Source organism: Pseudopipra pipra, chromosome 13 (assembly GCF_036250125.1).
Source record: "Pseudopipra pipra isolate bDixPip1 chromosome 13, bDixPip1.hap1, whole genome shotgun sequence".
In the NCBI taxonomy this organism is placed as follows: domain Eukaryota; kingdom Metazoa; phylum Chordata; class Aves; order Passeriformes; family Pipridae; genus Pseudopipra; species Pseudopipra pipra.
Window position 1 is genome coordinate 11,014,678 of NC_087561.1, and position 22,391 is coordinate 11,037,068.

Sequence of the window (22,391 nt, forward strand, 5' to 3'; positions counted from 1 at the left end):
CCAGCTCACTGGGAGACAGCACCTCCCATGCTGCCAAGGACACCACCTTTCTGTTTCACTTTGCATTTAAAGCTCATTACCAACTCCAGTAACTTTAATTATTAATTCTACGTATGGGAATTTTTCTTTAAATCATGCTTATAATGGTAATGGTTATGTGGAAAAAAGGGAAATACTTTAAGGAGGGGAGTGCATGCTTTCCCTGAAGTCAGCAGTATGACTTGTCCCTACCCGTATGGTTTAGTTTACAAGCTCATGTCAGAGAGCCAGTTTCACACACAAACACAAAATAAAAGCAGGAACACAACTTTTGATCATCCTACATTGATGTTTACTCTTGTTTCCTGTAGCCCCAGGTGACAAATCTGTCCTTTAAAGAGTGGAAGATCATTGTGCTATTAACAAAGTCAATTGGACACACCTAAAATTGATGGCAGGTCTTTCCATTGGTGGCTTGTAACAAATTAAGGAATAATAATTAGTAAGCAATTAGTTGTAAAACGATAAATATAAATTCAGAAGTGTTTTTCTTTTCTGAGCAGAAACGCTCAGAAGCAGGAGAATTTACAAGCAACTTTCTTACATATGAACACTTACGCCAAGAAGGGAGATGTTGGAGCAGGCAGCCCCTCCCAACACAAGAGCTTTTGTTCCACCAATCTCTGAACTCTGAAGAAGTTTTATTTTTTTATTCTTTTTTTCTTCATTTAGCTCTGCTGGCCTGCCAGCTGGGTATGAGCCAGAAGGGTTATCCAGTCAGACCTTACTGCGATATATTTACAATGGTAGTGCATCTAAGGTTTATTTCAGGATTAAAATTCAAATGGCTAGAACCATTTAAATAATTAAAGGGCAATCAGAAAATGCCATGAAACCAAACAAATCAGGAAAAGTCATGGAAACCATCAGCAATATTTAATTCAGAAATTCTCTTTGTTAGGGAACTTAGCTGAAAGAAAACAGCTGGATGTAGTTCAACCCTCTAAATTAAAAACAATCTAACAAGGTCTATAGGGATAACTCTTTCAGCTACATACTGGAGACCAGATTCACTTCTACCAAGTAAATGCAACAGCACTCAAAGCTAGAAAGGAAATTCCTCAGAACTGAGGTAGTTTCTAAGTATCAGCACATTTTCCAATTCCTTGCAAGGCAGCTTAGCTATTTACAGTCCACTTTTTCCCACACATAAATTTATAACTTTTTCAATTTTATGGTTCCATGATTTATTTTCTAAAGAAAAATAATCTAGCCAGAATATCCCTAACTCTACTAACATCATGTTTTAATAAATAACTGGCTACTTCTAGTAAAATTAAGCCTCCAGGATTGTTTATACCAGCCAAGTATACGTCTTTATAGCTTTGCAGAAATTTGGTGTGAAAATAAAGTTGAATATAATGCTGACCCTGAGCTAACAAGTAATTAATGCTTCAATATAAAAATAGAAAATTATCCTTTATGACACAAGGGTGGAGTAGAGCAAACCCTCTCTCTCTCTCTGGATTGCTCTCCTGGCCAGATCTCAGTGTCCAGTCAGACCTGAAGGCTACCCAAAGCAGGAGATGTGCAGAATAATTTTGAGTCTTTTCAAAGACACTGCTTTCGCTAAACTCTTTTAAAAATTATTTCATTTTTGTTCTTAAAAATATACACTTCTTTTATTCATGAGTTCCTGTTCACCACAAAACTGTTCCAATTGCAACAGCACAGGTAGAGAGAGGAGAGTGTCTCAGGTAGTGCCAAAAAGCTTCAGGTGCTGGGCATCAGCTCCCAGGAGGCCAAACACCAAAAAGGAGGTGTCTTCAGCCCTGCCAGCTCCTGCCTTCTCCTGCTCCCATCTGCCTGCAACAGTGCCTGCTCCTTCCCTTTTGCCCCCATCAGAGAGGAAACAAAACTCTGGTAGAAACAAACCCAACCCCCCCCCCCGCCTACCCTCCCACAAAGGACTCCTTAAAACCATAACCAAAACAATTAAAAAAAAAATCAATCCAGTATTCACCTAACAAATTTGCAGACAAGACACAAATTGGCATTTGGATCTGCGAGACGACAAGTTGCTTCCAACCGAACAAGTTTAATGCCTCATTCCCATGGGGGATGCACATCAGGAACTGACCCACGGGAGTTACAGCCAATTGTAAGGATCCTGGGGAGCAAATGACATCTCTTCTTAGCGTCTGCAGAACGGGAATTCTCTGTAGTCCCTTCCAATTTAACCAAACCTCCTGTAAAGCAAGCACAACCTGCTCCTGGCATTGATGCCCTATACAAACAGGGCCCTTGGCACGCTGACCAGCTCTGCCTTCACCTTCTGTTTTACCGCATAATAAAGACAAATGACTTCCACCTCTCTCCAGATAAGGCAACTAACATAATGTGGATAAATGGGAAGTTAACTACATGAAACATTTTCAGCTTGTTGGGCAATTATTTTTTCCCCATAAGATTACATGATAAATAAAACCTGCTTCTGTACAGATATTTCTCATTTCAGAAACACATACTTGTTACAGGCCAAGAGAAGACCCTGGGGTTTTTGTTTTTGTAAGAAATACAGCAAAAGAAAAAAAAAAAAGAAGTGATAAAGACACAAATGCAGAGCTAACTACAGGCTTGTATATACATTTTTGTTATCCATCTCTAAAATGGACTCTTGGTGAACAGGATAGACTGGTAGTCCCCGTTCCTGTTATTCCCAGAATAGCAAGGGAAAAAAAAATAAATCAGTATCTTAAAACCAGTGGCAACATAGTAAAAACTGTACACTGTTGTCCATTAACTTAAAAAGCAAAGTCTCTAGATGGTATAAAAGTGAAAGCAGATGCCTTCTACCTTTGATAATAAAAGTCTTTCCCCCCCCTATGCTGCACAATTATCTCCATTGTCTTTGCATGGCCAAGAACAAAATGCTAAGGAGCAAGGCTGCTTGTGATAGACCGCTCCTGGCAGCGGCAGAAGTGTTCACGTTCTTATCGCTCTTGTTGGAGTTCCGAGTGACCTCGGTGGCGTTGAACTCGAACTCCGGGGAGCACTGCTGGAGCTCGCAGCCGCTGCCGCTCTCCTCCCCGCTGCTCTCCTCACCTGTGGGAGACAAACACACCTGCTATCCTCCTCTGCTGTCTGCAGCCCCAGGGCAGAAGGCAGCAGGGGGAAATGGCAAGACAATAGCTGTTTTGGTATTTACAAGATGTCAGCGTGGGTCCTGTGGTTAATGTGACTGATGTGTGCATCTGTGACATGGGCGATGTGTGCTTGCAGCCCAGAAAGCCAGTTGTGTCCTGGGCTGCACCAAAAGCAGTGTGACCAGCAAGTCGATAGGGGGGATTTGCCCCCACTACTCTGCTCCTGAGACCCCAGTTGGAGTCCTGCCCTCAACATAGGAAGGATCTGCAGGAGCAAGTCCAGAGGAGGCCACAAAAATGCTGAGGGGCTGGAACACCTCTCCTATGAGGACAGGCTGAGCTGAGGTTATTCAATTTGGAGAAGGGAAGGCCCCAGTGAGACCTTACTGCAGCCTTTCAGTACTTCAAGGAGGCTTATAAGAAAGGTGGAGACAAACTTTTCAGCAGACCCTGTTGCGATAGGGCAAGGGTTAACTAAAAGAGGGTAGATTTAGACTAGAGAAGAGATTTTTTTATGAGGGTAGTGAAACAGCGGCACAGGTTGCCCAGAGAGGTGATAAGTGCCCCATCCTTGGAAAGACTCAAGGTCAGGCTGGATGGACCAGGCTCTGAGCAACCTGTTCTAGTTGAAGATGTCCCTGTTCATGGCAGAGGGGTTGGACTAGATGACCTTTAAAAGTCCCTTCCAACACAAACAGTTCGATGACTCTGTGGGAACAACCCTCTTCCCACCCTCTTTACCAACATGCTTACCCACAGCTGAAGGTTAACCAGCTACCCCATGTTAGCATGAAATCCAATTAAAAAGGGAAAAAAGAAAAAGCAAAAGGCGAACCACAGCAAACATACTTATGTCAATGAAGTCGACATCGTTCCCACTGTACGCGTTCTTCAGCTTGTTGGTCATCACCCGCAGAGCCATGATTTGCCGGCGAATCACCATGTCTGGCTTGGTAATATCAACTTCCACCTCCGGGTTGTTCACTTGACTCGCTAAGCCATTTCCAGTCACCGCAAAGTCATACCTGAAAAGAAACCGTTCCTGCTGGCACCAGAGCTGCAACCTGGCAGGGTCCCTGTGCCAAAGGGTGACAGCATGGGAACTTGGCAATGCCACCCCTGTTTTCAGTCTGGGTGATACTCTGAGCCCAGTGTGATCTTCCCACATGCTAAACCTCACAAAGCACCTCTCTGGCTTCTTACTCCATCTTCCCTCCCTGCAATCTCTGCAGCATGTGGAAATAAACACTGTTTTCATTTATGCTGTGCCACATAGGCAGGGGAAGGACAATTTTCTCCCCAACTTGAAAAGAGAAAGAAGATCTGGGGTTTATAATAATAATGGCTTTCAACAGCATAAATCAGCTTGCTGCAGGCAACAGAGCAAAACAAGGTGCTGAGATGCCTTGATGCCCAGTTAGATGACACTTTTGGGAAAACAACCTTTGAGGCCATAGTTATCCCAGAGAAACCTATAGTAACTGTTGGAGGCAAGCGTGTCATTCTGGCTTTGCATAATGCACCTTAACCATCAAGCTGGGATATTGAATGTGTGCTTCTCACCATGCAGACATGAGATGCAATTTCCCTAATAACCCCAGCAGGAGAAACACCTGTGATGCTGAAGATGAGAACCTGTAGCCCCACACATCAGAGGAGGGAAGAGCCAAGCTGCTCAGCCTCAGAAAGCATGCATGCTCAGGTCTGAACACACATACAGCCTCTTAGTTAAAAAGAGAGACTAAGCAACAAAATCCAACAGAACACATCTCCTGAAACTGGTCTTTGGAGCATCATCTTATAGAGTAAGGATAGGACACATTTCTCCTTCCTCCAACTACCTGACTTGCTAGAAAAATCAGTTTAACAGAAGAAAACATTACTTTTCTTAGTTCTGATACCAACATCAGTATCATGAGAGAGAGAAAAGCTTTTAGCACAGTCTACTGATTCTGGAGACCAGGCAGTGAGACAAAGCATACGTGTGAAGAGTATGCTCAAATCCTGTCCTGTGTATGGGAGTAACAATGATGATGATTATTGGTAGTGGTAGTTTTGTTATTATTTGTAATCAATATTATATGTTTCAAAGAAGTCGGAGACCAAAGTGTGGAAGACTACCAAACTTTTAGCTTCTCAGAGTCACTAGGAAAATGCTAACAGCAAATCAAATTATCTTGCACAACCCCATATGTCCAGCCCCCCCTCTGCCTCCTTGCCCAGTGCTGCCAAGTCTCCATCTCTCCTCTGTACTCATGTGGCCCTTGCACACACTGGGGATACCTGCTATGAAAAGCCCTGTAGAAGCTGCTGATAAACAAGACTTCAGGAGGCAGAGCCATTTCTTGTCACAGAGACCCAAAGCATCACCCTGGCCAAGCATGGCAGAGTTTCAGGCACAAACAAAACAGCACAAAATTTAAGCAGTATGTCTTAGTCCTGTGGCCCAAAAATATCAAGGGCAAAAATTGCTATTACTTAGAAAAACTGCTGGAAAACCCTGGACAACTGTTTTTTTTTAATGGAACATCTTGGATTGTGCTCATTTCCTCAGTAAGCAAAGAGAAAAAAAAGAAACTTGTATTTCCAAAATAAAAGTTAAACAGTTACATAAACCATATGACAGAAGAACTTTGGCTTACTCATGTGTTGGCAATTTCTTCCTTACAAGAAAAAAAAAAAAGAGTTTTGTAACTCTTTTTCCATCAAAAGTGTGAATGAAACCACTGGCCTCCTTATGCCACTGACCTCAGCAGTGGAGGTCTCCAGGCTCCATCACCCCTGCCCTTGCTCAACAAAGAAACCAGTTCCTGGTGCAAATACCAACTGGGAGCACTGGGGCAGCAGCACTGTCAGACAACACAAGCATCCCTGCTCTGTGGCTGTGATACAGCATTTTGTACAGATCATTTCTCCAAATCCATAAACAACCAATAAGAGGCTTAAGTCCAAGAAGAGGTGCCCTATCTGGGTATCTACACTTAGTTCTCTCCTCTAAAGCAAACCCCCACATAGAGCTTGGACAACCCTTTGGCTTTGCATTTCAGTTCTCTCATTTACAAAAACAAGAGGGGTAATGGCAACAGCATGTCTTGGGAAAGCTGGAGTCACTCCAGTAGGAGAAGAGAGCTCAGAGAGAGAGGCCAGCACACTGGGAAAGGCTGGGGCAAGAGGGAGAGGGTTAACGAGGGGAGGCAGCATCGCCAAACCTGCTCTTGGCGCTCCCATTCCAGCACTCGTTCTCATTGACAGTGCCTACAGACATCTTTTCATCATTGCAAATGTTGCCAGGGAGAGATGACCAAAACTTTTTGGCTTGCTTCAGCTTCTCTTTCACATCAGTAACCTATTAAGCCAGAGAAAAAAAAGAAATACAAAACATAATCCAGAATACCAAACGCTCATTAAAAGCAAAGTAAGGAAAGTATTTTTTATCACAACAGACATACACAGGCCAGATCTTCAGGCTGCGTGTTTTGATGGTTGATTTACTTTTTTAATACAAAATTAAACACTGCTCCTCAAACACATATTACTCATAAGCCAAGCCTTTAGCACAGGCACTTCTCTGACATAGAAGCGTTGAGGTAATTCACGTCTAGAGCCATGGGCAGATTACACCCCTCAGAGAGTTAAAGACAGCCAAGGAATATTAAGAAACCCTACAAATTAAAAATGGAAAATTATACACTGTGGTACACGGGTGTGAAGCACCTGAGTGGCACCAGCAGGACCAGGCACTCACCAGTCGGTCCAAGCTCGTGCCAGCAGCTGTAGTTGGCCGCTCCTCGGGGTTGTAGGGTCTGAAACGAGCACTGAAACCACCTTCAGAGACAGAGCGAGCAGTCCGGCCTTGGGCAAGTGTTTTTGGCTGGCCACATCCCTGGAAAACCTATGTGAGAGAAGGAAAGGATTTTATGAAATGGGATGTCACAAAAGCCTCCCTTCTCCAGGTTCCAACCCAGCCCCTGCCCAAAATCATACATCAACTTTATATATGTACTAGAAAGGGCATTCAGGAAAAAACATATTGATGAGAACAGCAAAATAAAACACATTGAATAAATAAATCCCAAATGTCCTCTTGGCCCATTTACCTTCTGAGACACCTGCATGCTGTTCTCCTGCATGTTCATGATGGCATCTGAAATTTTCACATCAATGGGGTCCATGACTGACTCAATGTTGAAGGGACCCTCCAGCCTTTCTGCTACCAGCAGCATCGAATCTAACACAGAGAGAGATGAATGAAGGGTTTTAATGGAGGAGCTGCGAGAATAACGGGTACAAAGGATAACTGTTTGAGCACACAGACATTAACCACTGCAGTGTTGCCTCTGACCAGCGCACGTCTCCAGGAAACATTTTGCTCCGTTCCCAGAGCCTACACCTTCACCAGGCACTTAGAGGCTGCCAGCACCAAACCACGGGCTCACATACATCAAAAGCCATGTTAAACGAGGGGGAGCCACTGCAGCCTGCCAACAGCAGCCTGTAATCAGTTCCTCCCATCAGAACAAGCATTACTAACAGCCTCCACTCCGTGCTCATTTATTAAAGGTTGCCTTGTGTCATTTGTTTTTCAAGACTGCTTTCAAAGCCACTGGCTTCCTCATGCTGGTCCTGAGCACAAGACACCAACTTCCAAGGGTCCAAGATGATCCTTGATACCATTTCTCCCTTACAGACAGCTACAGGGTTTTTGGTACCTGGGGAAGGCAAAGGATTGCACTCCCAGCATTACATGGACAATCTGCATGATGGAGTCTGCGTGAGACCAGTGTGAATGCTGTGCACTCATGATGTATTTGGCACATCTCTAGGCAAGGGGAGAAGGAAAGTCCCTCAGCCAGCACTGGGTAACTCCTCCTGTGCTGACATGCACGTCCTCATCAAATGCATCATTAAACACAGCAGCTACTGAACATCCACCACTTCCTCTGGGAAATTACAATTGGCAATTGGCATTAAGGCTTTCACCTTGTATTGTGTTTACATCCTCTCTCCGGTTCTCCTCTAGAAGGTGCCTCCAGGTACACACCTGGCACTAAGCTCTTGTTTCTTCTCACCCATCACAACCTTAATTTAATGGTAGTTTTCACTGTGGTCCCTCAACCCCAAAGCATTTGCTGGTCTCATCTCCTGCATCACTTCATGATGCTCTGCCACAGACTCATCTTTTTCCAGTTGCATTTAATTCTTCAATTTTTCCTAGCCTGAGTGATGAGGGAGGTCAGGACACAACAGTTCCTCCGGCCCTAAGGAGCTCCTCCCCGCTCCTAAGATACGCCTGTTCCCTTCCATTAAGGAGAACAGGTGTTTCACAGTTAGTCTATTAATCTTGAAAAGTGTTTCTCATGACATTCATCCTCCTCCTAAGTGCAGAAGGTATTTTCAACAAGCAGAAAACTTCTGTGGGCTCTGGCAATCTGTTAAAGCCCTATAAAGAAATTTGACATACCAAACAATTTAGTAACAGCTTTGCCTTAGTGCCCAAGTCATGTTAAACTACATTAAAAACCCCACAAACTGGTGACAACTATACGATTAAGCTATGTGTGCATGTAAAATAATAATAATAAGAGGAAGAGGAGGACGAGTAATAATAATAATAATCCAACACCAAAACTCCCACATGAACTGCAGATGTCTTCCTAGCCTGTAAATTCACTTTTTAAAGACAATTCAATATTCTAAAGTTTTGTTGGGTGTTAGTCAAAGGACTATCAGTCGATTAACCCACTCTCACTCACGCAGCTCCTCCAAGGTGTGGTTGTTTGGGGAGTGAACCTCAGGAGGAGCTGGTGTCCCCAGGAAAGCCCCTGGCTCTGGAGGCACACACCACCAGCATCAGTGACAGAGCTGCTGCAGGGCATGGCTGGAATTTAGCCGTCAGGGACTACAAGCAGGTCTGAACGAAATGCATTTAAAAAAAAAAAAAAAGGGAAAAAAAAGAGAAGGTAATAACAAATGAAACAAAGAGTCTTAGACAGTATTGTGGTGGGCTCCAATAAAGTGATGCTTCAAATCTCTGAGTAATGACTGCTAGCATGAATATACTATTGTGCCGGAGGAGAGAAAAATGCTTTTGATGTGCTACCAAATGGAGACTTTTGTAAACAAGTGGAGCACAACTTAAATGTGTTCATCATTGTCAAAGCTTTTGGGGTTTTTCACGCGCATAAAGAACATCCCGGTGCAGTTTTGCAGGAAGTCGCTCATTTCAAATAAAAATATTATGAATCGACAGATAATAAAACACACAAAATGCACAGGGCTTTTAAAAAAAAAAAAAAAAAAAGAAAAATCATTCCATTTTGTAACTACTTAATTCTTCGAGTGGCCAGGAAAGGCCACAGATCAATAAAGTGTTTGTGAAAGACTGAAAGGAAACATAAACCCCAATTCTTCTGGCTGTTTGGCATCTTTGTAAACTTTGAGCCGGGCAGGCCATCCACAAGACCATGGGAATGTAGAGCGAATTGGGTCCTTTGTTAGCAGGGGTGCCATGGCGTTCCATGTATCACAGCCCAGGAATGCAGCCTCTGCTTTGACTGCCGATAGAGAAAATGCATTCGGCCTCCAGCAGAGCTGCCAAAGCTGGCGAGAAAAGATAAGGAAAGTAATAATTGGAGTTGGGATTGATACAGGCAAGGAGCACTAAATGAAATAAACTTTCATTAAAAAGCAGGGAGGGGAGAAAGGGGCTGAGGGTGGGGGGCTCTCCCTCATCTGCAGTTTTGATTTTGGAGGCATCCTGCAAACTTTTACCTCCCACCAGGAGCTGGCTGGTGTCCCCAGCTGCTGGCGAGCAGCAGTTCCCTCTGGCAGCCCCGTCTGACGTTAATAAGGCTGGCTGGGGTTCCGGGTACCGCCGGCACCGCTGCCCGCAGGAGGGGAGGATGCTGCTCCAGCACCAGGAATGAATCTTCGGAGCCATGCCTCTCCCAAAAAAGATTTTCCATTATTGGGAGAGAGGAGTTGATTATAAACAGCAATTATTTTGCCCCAGCTCTGGCGCAAAGTAATTGATATTTATAAGCCATAGCGAGGTGGCTCAGCTTTGCTTCATGAAAAGTCTGGCAGAGTGAAAAATGTACCCTGGCCATGTGTTACAAACACACAGCATGACAAAGACAGTCTCTCCTCCCTGTGATGGGGAGATACAAGTGGATTTTGGGGGGGGGGGGGGGAACAACCATCTAGCACCATCCCTTAAAGACCCTTTTCCTCTTGCATACATTTGTCCTTGCTACTGGCATTGAGACAATCCTTGGCAACAAAGCACCTCGCTCTCATGAAGGAAAGCAATTCTTTTGCATTGTGCCACCAATAATCAGAAACCCACATCTTCAGCCTCACTGTCTGACTTGAAGAACAAAAGGCAGTTTTCAGTCTTAACCCCAAGATCTGATTTAAAAGGGGAGGGAAGGAGGGGGAAGACCTTGACCATTCATTAACAACAATCTTTTTTTTTTTTAAGGGGAAAAAAATTCTTTGCACACAAAGTAGTACTCCAGATATGTATATGGAGCCTGAATTCGACATCTTTGAGCAGAGTAAACCTTTGTGGGGGAAAAAAAAATCATGAAAAGGCACTGGAGATTAACACTGTTCATTCAGGAAAGCTCCAAGCCCCCAATAGCCTGTTTGAAACAAAGTATACCCCTGTCTAATTGGTGTACAATTGTGTCAGGAATAGAGGGAGAAATAATTTAGATAGTTAAAGGGGAGAAAAGAGTACAATTCGGTCATTATTTCATACTCCACAGATTTAAATGGTACTTTGGAGAAATAAGGAATTACAAAGTCTTCTTGTCTCAAAAAACCTACAAACTTTATATTCGAGCTTGGAAAAGCTTTACTTAAGTGACTTAACATACAGACCCACTAACACACACACGTGAGTATTTCATATGCACATGCACCCAAATTAATATAGACTTGCAGCATTTGTTGCAAGTTCTCCTGTTTAACTATCTTTAAATTGATTTGCTAGGTTCAAAATCTGATTTTGACTCATAATAAATCATCGCCATAATGTGGTACATAAACTCATGATGCAAAATCGCATTGAGCTCATGCAGGTGGGTTTTTGGTATTTTGTGGAGTGGTTTTGAGAGGATTTTTGGGGGTCTTGTTTATTTATTTAATTATTTACATCTTTAAACACAAACACACAAGAGATTTGTGGCATATGCCCTGCCCTAAACACCAGATCTACCTAATTTAATTTGTCTCGAGAGGAAAGTTGAGATAGAAACCAAAATCTGGAACATAACCAGCACCTGTTCAGTTATTAAACTGTCTAAAGAAAGCACAGCTTAAATTTTCTGTATCCGTACTCCACTGCAGGCATCAACCCAAAGCGCAGGAACCAAGCAAATACTGCCAATAAACTTAACGAAGCTTAATACCATACTTAAGTAATGAGTGGGCAGGAAGCCCCTTGGGAAGGAAGCACTTCAAGAAGAAAGCTCTGCTTCCAACCTGGAATCACATGTATTTATTTTGTCTTGTTTAATAATCTTAATTATTGTATGCAGTCCCTATCAGTCTCGTGTGACAGGGCTCGCCAGCTTCCCCCGAGGTTCGTTTTTAGCCGCATACCACCTACAGCAATTAGCTGCTTGTGCTTTTGTCTGTTTTCTGGCATTATGCCCTTCCCTTTCATGGGATTCCTCTTTTCTACTTGGACTAGATGTTTGCAAGTCTCCTGGCTTTGAGCTATTTCAGCAACAATTGTAGTTGAAATACTTAATATTCTCATGAGAAAGACGGCTGGGAGGAATGGGGGGGCGGGGTGTCAGCCTCCCAGAGAATGACTTGGAAACCCAATTTAGTGTCACATTTAACTCCCTATATGGAGTACACACACACAAAAAACGCCTTCTGAAAATAACACCCTGCACATACCCAGTTGGCAGAGCAGCAAAGTGAAAATCCAGTGCACAAAACATGGAAAAACACATTCTAAGATGTAAATCTAGCCTCAAATGCCAACCATCAGCAATTTCCCTTTTTTTTTTTTTTTTTATCTTGCAGCTCAATGAAAGGGAAATCTTTTCTTTCTAACAGTCTTTTTTTTCCCTGAGTGGGATGGGAAGAGTACTGCAGCCTTTTCAGTAGCAGCAGATACTTTACATGTGCACTTCATCACACATTAACTGGAGTGAAGCGACTGCTCCCAAAGGATGCTCAATCACAGATAAATCAAACCTCCTGGAAAAGGAGCACAAATGAAAACATTTAACATTATCTATTGCCTGTGCCCACAAAATGTGATGCATTGCCAATTCTGATGAGCCTTGACCCAAGGAGGAATTTAACATTTCAGTCTAAATTTCATGTATCAAATGATACCGTGTGTAAGCACGGAAGAGAAATAACAACCAGGAGGAAAAGGATGGCAAAAGCACTCACATAGCGTCACGCAAGACCTATCAACAGTGCAAAAGGATGGTGGCTGAGTGCCAAATGAGCTGTTTAAAAACAGATTCGGACACATGTCCTATTCAATTTTTTAATGTAAAATCCAGGTCTTCAGCTTTTCCCAAAGCTCATCATGGCTGGCAGGAAGATTCCCAGGCTGCTGAAGAAGAAAGCTGGCTTTGGGAAAGACAGCTGTATGGTGACAATAATGTATAAGAAGTAGTATGGAAAAAACAGACTGTACACATGCTTAGTCCAGCAAGAAGAGACACTCCAAGCCTACAAGCACATGGCAGCTCCATGCTCCTAAAGCTTGCTGCAACAGAAGTCACTGGCATAACAGAAGTCTCATTTATTTATAAGTTAATGTGAATGGCAAAGGTGTGCTGTATAGAGAGGTGTGGAAGGAAAAGATATCCATCACAGACACCTGAAAAATCTGCTACAGCTCAGCACAGCCACTCACAAAGCCATTCAGGTGAGGGACATAGTATCAGTGTAGACTCATATGCAGTTTTAACCCATATTGCCTTACCCATAAAGATATTCCACTCAGCGTCCAAGTCCCCTTGGTTGGCCAAGCAGCCTCTCATGACGTTAAAGCAATAGTTGTAACAGGGCTTCACTGATACCAAACCTCGGCAGTGTGGGCAGTACATCATTTTCAGCAGTGCTCGTGTACCCTGTGGCGTGGGGTTCACCTTTAAAAGAGAAAAAGAGAAGAAAATTAGCATTCAGTCACTAACCCACACATTTACCCCAAGGTGCATGGGACAGAGCTGTGCAGAGGAGATGCAAGGGCTCAGCCATCACCATCACCATCCAGTCAGAGCTCCCTGTTTACATGGTCCAGGGATGTGGGGAACGGATGAAGGGGTCTAGCTCACCTCCTTGGGTGTACCTGCCACTCCAGGGGTCACAGACAGTCCTCATCTCTGCAAAACATCACTTGTACTGCAATACACCTTAGGTGTCGTGGGACCCCTCCCAGGGTTGCAAGAACAGGAACTACAAGGGGACACGCAGCACTCAAGCTCAGGGAAGGCAGTAAAATGTGACCAAGTCAAATGATGTCACACAAGGCTGCACTATCTGAGCCCTGTTGCAAACACGTGCTGAAGAAGATGATGCCAGGATTTCTCAGGAAAAAGTGTCCAAGACAGGATATCTGCCACTGTCCCCATACCAAACCCGCTGGGAGTGTGCCCTCCTCCTCGTGTGCCCTCCTCCTCGGGGCGCACACAGCACTCGGCTCTTCTGGGACAATCGCCCAGCAGGGCTCTCCGGCACAGAGACCAGCTCCTTTATCTCACATTCAACTCCCGAAACACAGCATTTACATGACAGATACCCGGGTTCATTTACACTCAGCACTCATCACGCTAAGTAACAGTTCCCCACACCCGAAGGAAGTGGCAGCTACAACCCTGCAGCTGAGGACAAGGCGGGGAGGACCCTTGAAGCCAACGCGCAGCCACTGGGCGTGTGAGCAGAGCTGTCTGCAGCAGGCATGTCACCCCTGAGCCCTCAACAGGGCTATTTTCCAACGTGACTCATGGTCATTCATGTTTGATTCACTCTCTGGCCCAGCTTCAAAACATTCATTGAAACCATTTCCACCCAGCCAGTCCGAGGAGCATTAGCTCCATCCCAACACACTAGTGCCGACCACATGGTGGGACTGTCTAAAGTGTTGAACAGAGAAGCTCCCTCAAGAGCAAGTTTAAGTGTTAATTAGCCACATAGGAAAACAGGAAATTTAGATTTTCTGATTTAGTGATCAGAGATACACTGACAAAACAGAAGTGGTCTCTGGTGTTTTAAATGATGCACTAGAGACTCCTTGTAAGGCATTTAGGGAAAGTGCTCTAAATAGGTTGTGATCCATGACCATGCTGGAGGAGACACACAACATCCCTGAGAAAGAGGGAAGTCACTCCATACAAAGTGCTGGAGATGTGGATGGCCTCCACATCTCATCTCTGGAGTTGGGAACAGACTTCATGGCAGAGAGGACAACAGGACTGAATGGAGATGAATATACACGAGGAAGATCTGGTACTGCACACATGCTGAGGACCTTACTATTGCAAAGCCAACCTCAGTGTGAAGGATATGGAGAAACTAAACATGATCTTCTGGTGCAAAAACTAGGTGGCAACACATGAAACTAGGAGCAACAGATTTTAACAAAAATAAAACAGAAAAGAAAAGCTACATAATCAGGCTGGCATCAGCAGAATTTTAAACCCTCTTTTCTTATGAGAAGAGATGATAGATAAAAATCTGCTGTTTCTGACAACCCCAGAAAGACCACAATTTCCCTTCAGTAGGCAAGCAAACTGGTTAGAGAGGCAGGACAGTTTTCTGCAGTTGATGGAGCTCAGTGCTGGATTTTGGCTGGCCAGCAATGTTAATCAGACAGCATTTTACCCTTTTTTTGTCCATGAAGAGCCTGTTTGGCTGAGCAAAAGGAAACTCCATGTAGAAAGCTATTTGCGGTGATGGTGGAATCTGATTCAGACCCTTCAGAGAATATATACATTTTATATTTATATATATATATTTGGAAGGCATAGTGGGAGCAGGAGCCCTAGCAGAAAGCTCCCTATTGGGACAGCATGGCTTTAAAGCAGAGCTGGTTCAAACACTGGGAATAGCTCAAGCAACAGAAACCAGCTAAATCAGATGATTTATAGTTGGAAAACTGGAAACAGACAAATGTAAAGGTATCATCTGCCATCCAGATGGTGCAGTCCTTGCATAACAAAAAAGTTGCGAGGAGAAAGAGGGAACTGAATAACATCTCGCACCCAGAGACGAGCTCTGAAGGATGCTCCAGCTTAGCAGTTTACTTGTTTCTCTGATAAAAATCCCTTCCTATGTCACTTGGCAGTAGGTGCCAGGACCTCCGTGCCTAGTCCTAAGGCTTATCAGCAGATTCTGGCCATTCTGGCACTCTTGGCCCTCAAAGGAGTGCTCTGCATCCTCCTTGGAAAGAAAAATCATGAAAATGTTGATAGTACCAGCCAAGTGCTAAAGTAGTTTGAAGCTGAATGAGGAGCAGGAAGCTTCCCCAACCCTATCATGGAAAGCTGCAGCTCTATGGGAGGGATTGCATGGCAGTGAATTGCAAAAACCCACACGCAGAGCCATGACCCAGGAGGCCCCTTCCCATCTTAGGTTCCCCCCTCGCCCCACGAGCGCCGAGCGGCTGCAAGCCTGCAGCATCCCCTGCTTTGATATTTCATAGGGGTTGATCTTTAAGAATCCCAGCAGATGCAGGGGAAACCGAAGCTGCTTTCCCACGTTCCATAGCAGACGATATGCGACGGTCACTTGGATTAGGTCCTTTGAACAAAGACCCAGGATGATTTAAAAAGCGAACGAGGTTTCGCTTCCTTCCCCAAGTAGGTTTGTGGCTCTGAGTCCTGCACAGAGCTGAGCAGAGGGTGCTCACAAAAGGGCAATGGAAAAGACAAACCCCGGCCTGCAGTGACTGCTGAACTGAGCCCTATTAGGGATGGACACCATCCACAGGGAAGCTGTTAAGTGTGCAATACAGCTAATACAGATAAAGAGGAAGACAATGGACAAATTCATCAGTCCAGAGTTGGCATTTTATGGTGCCAGAAAGCAACAGGAAGGCACAAGCAGAGATCACCTCTAAGAGAGAGTTTTGGGTAACATTATGAGCAATTACACCTCGTTACAACAGTGATAAATGCTTAACTGCTGGGTATCACTGCAATGAGAACCTTAACCCCTGGCACAGGGCCCATACCCGGTCCAGACCAGCTCCGGCTCTGTCAGTGGGATGTGCCATATGTTGCACTGGCAATTCTTCACAAGCTTTTAATGCTGGCCCTGCCACACCAGGTGCAAGCTCTTAAAACACCATTGTATGTAACAGTAAATCCAGATATGCTTTGTTCTAGGGTTGTGTTTATCTTGGAAAGCAACTCAGGTTCATTCAAACTCTACTCTAGAATGACCCTCAAAACCAAATAGTCTCCTTTCTAATAAAGCAGAGTCCCAAAGAAAGCTTTATTTGCTGGAGAGGATTTACTCTGCTAGATCTGAGTCCAGGTACTAGTATGCTGCAGTACACGTACCCTGTAAAAGCTTCTAATAGAAGCAAATGCACTCCAGTCCCTTCCTTTTATCTTGTGAAATTTATTTCCTGTCCATGGCATGCCATGCCACTGCAGCAATCCATCACCCTGTGGTTTCATGTAAATTACAATTTGTCCATATCTATACGCTTTGTCAAACGTGAAGATTAAAAGCTGCTAACAGATGTGCTTTGACACCAATCTTCACATTTGTATTGAACTTGCTCCTTAAAAATACAGATTTGCACACAACTTACAAAAATTAAGTGAAAAGAAACCAATCCTGCGCTTAATGCAAACATTTCGTATCATATTTGTTGGGATAACTCCCCTACTCATATTGACTGGTGAAGGTAAAATCATGTTCTTGTAAAAGTGCCATGCTCTTGGCATAATAAAATCTGGGTTTTATTGGTACCTTGTCATACCCATCCCATTTCAGAGTCTCACATAAGGGAAACTGCCTTACATCCTTAGCCTTTTCCAGCTCACTGGCAATTGCAGCTGGATGCATACATCAGGTAGAAACTTCACCATTAAAGTATACACCTATCAAGTGCAATGCCTTGATCACAGCCTATCACAAAGCCACCAAAACTCAAGATAAACCAATCTGTGCAAGCAGTCAAAGTTCAGAAAAGCAACTAGATTCTTTTTTATCTCCTTCCCAAGGCAAGGAATAGCTGAGAAAGGATGACAAAGCTCCAGCTATGGACAGTCCTGCAGGGAGCTCCCACCAGCTGCCAGACAGCCAGAAACACGTTTCATTCTCCCACTCTACCCTCTAGTTAACATTAAGAATGTTAATAATAACATTTAAAATCCTGTCAGCTTTAATAACTATTTATAATAACACTGATAACTCAGGCTTTCTTATTTTCCAAGCTTACACAACAACAGTGTTGCCATGCCAGCAGCACAGCCACCGGAAAACATAAAAATCCAACAATCTGAAAATAAATGCAGTGAAATTACTTTTGTTTTATAGTGTGTTTTCTTTGCAAAAAAAACTAAATGAGGGCAATACTGGCTAAGGAAAACTAAAGGAGTAACTTCTCAGTGACATGGAAAGATGATTTCAGAAACACACTTCAAAGCTGACTGTGGGATGCTCCAGGTGAGCAGTCAGCTTGGACAACTGAGATGTCATCGATTTTTTAGGACCAACACAACCTTATTTGCATCTTTTTTTCCTTCTCTCAGTGTTGTGCAAGAGCATCATCTTGGCACACACTGGTCCAGACATTCAGCTCACTGTGAGGCAGAAGATCACTCAGGAGGCTCTTGGTTTGCTTCTCCACCCCAAATATTCCAATGAAAGTGTTTTGGAATTAACTACGCATTTAACCAATTTTGCTGGCCCGGTGCTAGGACATGAATAATTTAGACAGCATCTGTTTCAACCACAGAGTTGGGCCTCTGAGGTCTAGCATAAGGGAGCAAATTTAGGAATGGTATTTGGGAACTGCAAGACACTGTCTCATCAGTATTCGCTCCCCATGGTGATGTCTGCTGCAGCTTTATCTTTTGCAAGGAAAAGTTCAAGAGTACATTTATGCTCAATTCCCTATTTACAGCTTGCTCCCCCCACTCCAGATGTGACACTGCCCAGAGGAACAGCAGAGCTCCTGAGAATCACACCACTGGGGACTCAACCTGCTCAGTCCTAACACTAGCGTGTCAGATGTGAAGCACCATGTGCTTGTCTTCCCCAAAGGGGTAAAGGGGACCTCAGGGCACCAAGTGGATGCCTCTCCCTCTGAAAACTTAAGTAGCAATGCTAGGGTCAGCATATCCTGCTCCTGGTACCCTTGGAACCAAAGTGCCTTTCACACCAAGCTTGTTCTCTGCAGGACCTGCCTCTCCCTGCCTCAGACACTGCAGATCATGAGCAACGTTCTGTTTGCTTTAATGAGCAAAACAGCGGGAACATTTATCTGTGCAGCTACAACCAAAAACATCCTTAGTTATCCCTCACATTGTTTTCAAAATTAGCACCAGAACCACACCATGAGGGCGGAGGCAAAGAAAGAAAAGAACAAAACCAACCCAGTGGACTGAAGGGCTCCTGCACGACGCCATCGGCTCCAAACCCACAGCCACATCCACGCGCTCCCAGCCCCTTAAATCTGCGATGACTGCTGCTCCAGCATGCTTTGAAGGCTGTGTCTAGCACAGACCCTCGGATAGCTGGAGCTGAGGCAGATGCAGTCACATTCTTGGCAGGTCTTCTCAGGGTCATCTTTGATGTGGAGAAGTGCTTGGTATTGTTTGCTGCATTGATGTTTGCCCTTGGTACGTGGAAGGCAAGGTCCTTGTGCACAGCAGCCCCTCGGTCTGGCCCCGCAGCTTGTAACCCACTGCCTGGACAGCACTGCCCCTTTGGAGGACCCCCTGCTATACTAAAAGGGCTTCTTGGCTTCTCTGGCCATTACTCGGTTGCCCACAAAGCAGAAGTGCTGCCCCTCTGTCCCCTCCCAATGCATGCATGCAACACATTCCATTTCTGTCACTTCCCTGGCAGGGTTTACTCTCGCCTGAAGGCTGCCCAGCTTCGTTGCATATAGGAACATGAACTTCTTCCTGAAAGAGGATTACAGTCACATTCCCCTTAAGTCAAACCAAGGACAAAGACTGCACAGAGGGAGGTTAGACCTTGGCTCTCTGACTAAACTTTTAGATCCTCAAATGGTAGTTACAAGGGGCACAACTTTTACCAAAACGAGAGCTCAGCACCTTATTATCTGTGATGACAAACAAGCCTCATTGTTTTATTATTTTCATCACTGCTTCTCCTAAACCAGTGTCTGGTCCACATTCAGCATCCACGCCGAAAAGGACAGGAACCAAGTTCAGGGCACAGGTCAGTAGGCTGGTTGACAGAGGTTCCAGTCTTAACTTATGCTCCACAGATGCCTTATCTGAGACGAGGCAGCTCAGAGCAAAAGGGGTTAAAAAGCTACCAGGCTCCCACTCCAGCTCTGAAGCGGTGTGGGAAGGCAATCACCTGTCCCCTCTGCAATTCTCTTCATAAACAGTTGGAAGAAAATTCCCTCCTTGGCTGCTATCATTACACTTCATTAGGGAAGAAATGCCAAGACCAAGAAAGCTGACCTCCTCCACCCGCCGTGAACATCTCCAGCAGTCTCCTCTCATCTGCTAATGTCACCTGAGGACAGCAGATGACGAGAAAAATTATTTCACATAGTTCATATCTGTGCTTCCAAACTAAACACCATTTCTTGCATACAATTTTCAAGCTGCTGCCTTTCCCAGGGTTCCCAAGGATAGGCTGGAATACCCTTTCCAGCAGCCCAGATGCTTTGGTGGCACATGCATCTCAAATGCTTGTTGGGGAGGTAGTTCAGGAGCCTCTTGAGCTCCCAGCAGTTCTGCCTCAAATGACAGGACATGAGGGCAAGAGGGAAAAGTGGTAAAAGAATCCCAAAACAACAGTTCATCAGCATAAATTTCCTGCGGGGCTCCAGAAAACTCACACCACCACTAAAACTGCAGGAGATCACATCCACAAGTCCCAGCCTGCAGGTCTGTGGAGAGATGGTGATGTAGATGCAGTGATTTGATGCCATGTGACTTCATGCACACTTCATCTTTCATGTGCCTCTGCTGATGACCTCCAGCCAGACCTCCCCTTCCAGCTCCTCCTGACTCTACAAAATGTCAGAGCTCAGCCCCTGATTTCACTTCTTCCCCCCCCCACAAACAGGGACCTCCGCTCCTTACCTATAAGCTGACTCTACAAGCCCCACCACACTTTGCCCTCAGAGGTGTCATGACCCTCAACCAGGCTGTGGTTTTAATTGCATGCAACTAATTACAGGAACATCTCTGCAGCTTGAGAACTGCCCAGTTGCACGTTCTCATCCTTTTTTGGTCACTCAGGGCTCTGGCTTGTATTTGCTCCTTTTTTCCAGCCCTGGCTGGGGCAGGAAATGTCACTGCTGGCAGCAATTTAACCCGGCTGACTTCAGCGTTTGTTGAGGGCTAAGTAGCAGGTGAGTGATTAGGGGATGGGCAGATTTCCGTCTCCCGAAGGCAGGGGCAGGAAGGTCAGGGAGAAAGCACCCAGTGTCAGCAGATGACAGAGGGAAGCGCCGGAGGCCCCCAGCCCCTCGCAGCCAACCCCAGAGGCAGGGTACATCTCTAACAGGCAGAAACAGCATCCTGAGTTTTCTCCTCAGCTCTGTGTTCAGGATAGATATGGAGAACTTTGTACTTTTTGGGTCCAAAGGAGGAAATTTGAGGCATGAAGACTCGAGCATCAAAATTGTAGGGTTTAGACACAGCTTGGAAAACATCTGTGCTTTCTCTCAAAACCATACAGCTTTCTCTCTGTTGTGTATTTGGGCACAGTGGCACACCTGATCCATTCAAGGCCAAATTAAAAGTTATTTTCTAGCATTCTGGCTTGGAAATCAAGCACACTTAGTTTTTCAATATCCTCTCTTCTTTTACTCCTTTACTTCCAAACTCACACAAGAACAATACCCTTCTAAATGCATCTCCCTAGTGAAGATGTAAAAATATCTAGGATCATTAAAAAGCCATCAAGGCCATTCTGCTGTAAAGTGCTCCTTGCTCTCCTGATAGTATCCCGGGAAAGTATGCAGCTAGGTCTTGCACTAGTTTGTATTTCTCCTTCTGAGGATTTTCAATTAAGTATTTTTTACTTACTTGTTACAAAATTCATTAAAAGTAAAACTAATTTGCATTCCTTTGGACATTTTTTCATAAAGAAGAATTGAAGATTTATCCCTCAAGTTAATCCCTGATATAAGCAGTCATTCCACTACAACTCCTGAGTAAAAATAATAAGGAAGCAAAGTCAATGGAGTCATTATACAGAGCTCAGCAAAGCCAGGCTAATCTATATGTAATGTGGGAAGCCCCAAAACACAACCGCAGAGCAGCAGGCATAAAAACATCAGCTTTTAAACCCACGTCTAGAATTTCCCATTGTGTCTTGCAGAAACGTGATGTTAAATTTCCCCTGAATGAGATTAAAACACTAGAGAAAAGATTACTATTTCTTCTACTGCTGCAACTAAACCTTAGGCATTCAGCAGCAGGGACTTTTGTTACTGCTTGGAAAAGTCAGTCTGTTGTAGAATTTCCAGTGCAACTTGTGAAAATGAAGTGGAAAGTGCAGCAACTGTGATCGTCCACGGCACGTGAGCTATTTTTGCAGCTGCGTGGGACTGTGGGTAGCTTTCCACACTCGAGCAATTAATTCTAGGGTTGAAGGCAACTCTACACTCAAGGATCTTCAAAAGGGAAAGAGAAATCACGACGCCACCTCGGGTTCACGACTCTGATTCATAACAGATGCGGGGACCGTAGCCCTTGTGGTTCCGTGTCAAGTCTGGAGACATTTTGATGAATTCTGAGCAGATGGAGCATAAACACGATCCCTCACCCATGCACATTTACTGCCTACCAAGTGATTGCACATTCCCAAAACTGTACTGGGGCTTAACGGCCAGACCTCCCATCCGAATATTTCATCCACACTCTACAGCAGTGCAAACACCATCCCACGACCACAAGATCTGCCACACAGCCACAAACAAGGGCCACCAAATCTAAAACCCCAACCAGGAGATCAGCAGGCTTGGCCAGTGACCTGGCACATAGACACTCGGCCTCATCTGGCACAGACCCTGCCTCCCACCACAGGACGGCATCCCCGAGGCTGGAA

The 22,391-nt window shown here is 44.6% G+C and overlaps 1 protein-coding gene across 1 annotated transcript in view; it reads right to left on the bottom strand.

Annotated features, from left to right (window-relative positions):
- Nucleotides 1-2,057: 2,057 nt before the first annotated feature.
- The window catches only part of GPC4 (glypican 4), a 67,007-nt gene continuing 46,673 nt past the window's right edge, over nt 2,058-22,391 (bottom strand). Inside the window, exons 4-9 of the mRNA XM_064670007.1 lie at nt 13,093-13,258; nt 7,223-7,353; nt 6,871-7,017; nt 6,335-6,471; nt 3,975-4,150; nt 2,058-3,084 (exon numbers count right to left, since the gene is read on the bottom strand). Coding sequence (XP_064526077.1) covers nt 2,876-3,084; nt 3,975-4,150; nt 6,335-6,471; nt 6,871-7,017; nt 7,223-7,353; nt 13,093-13,258 — 966 coding nt within the window. The 3' untranslated portion in view covers nt 2,058-2,875. The remainder of the gene's footprint in view (nt 3,085-3,974; nt 4,151-6,334; nt 6,472-6,870; nt 7,018-7,222; nt 7,354-13,092; nt 13,259-22,391) is intronic.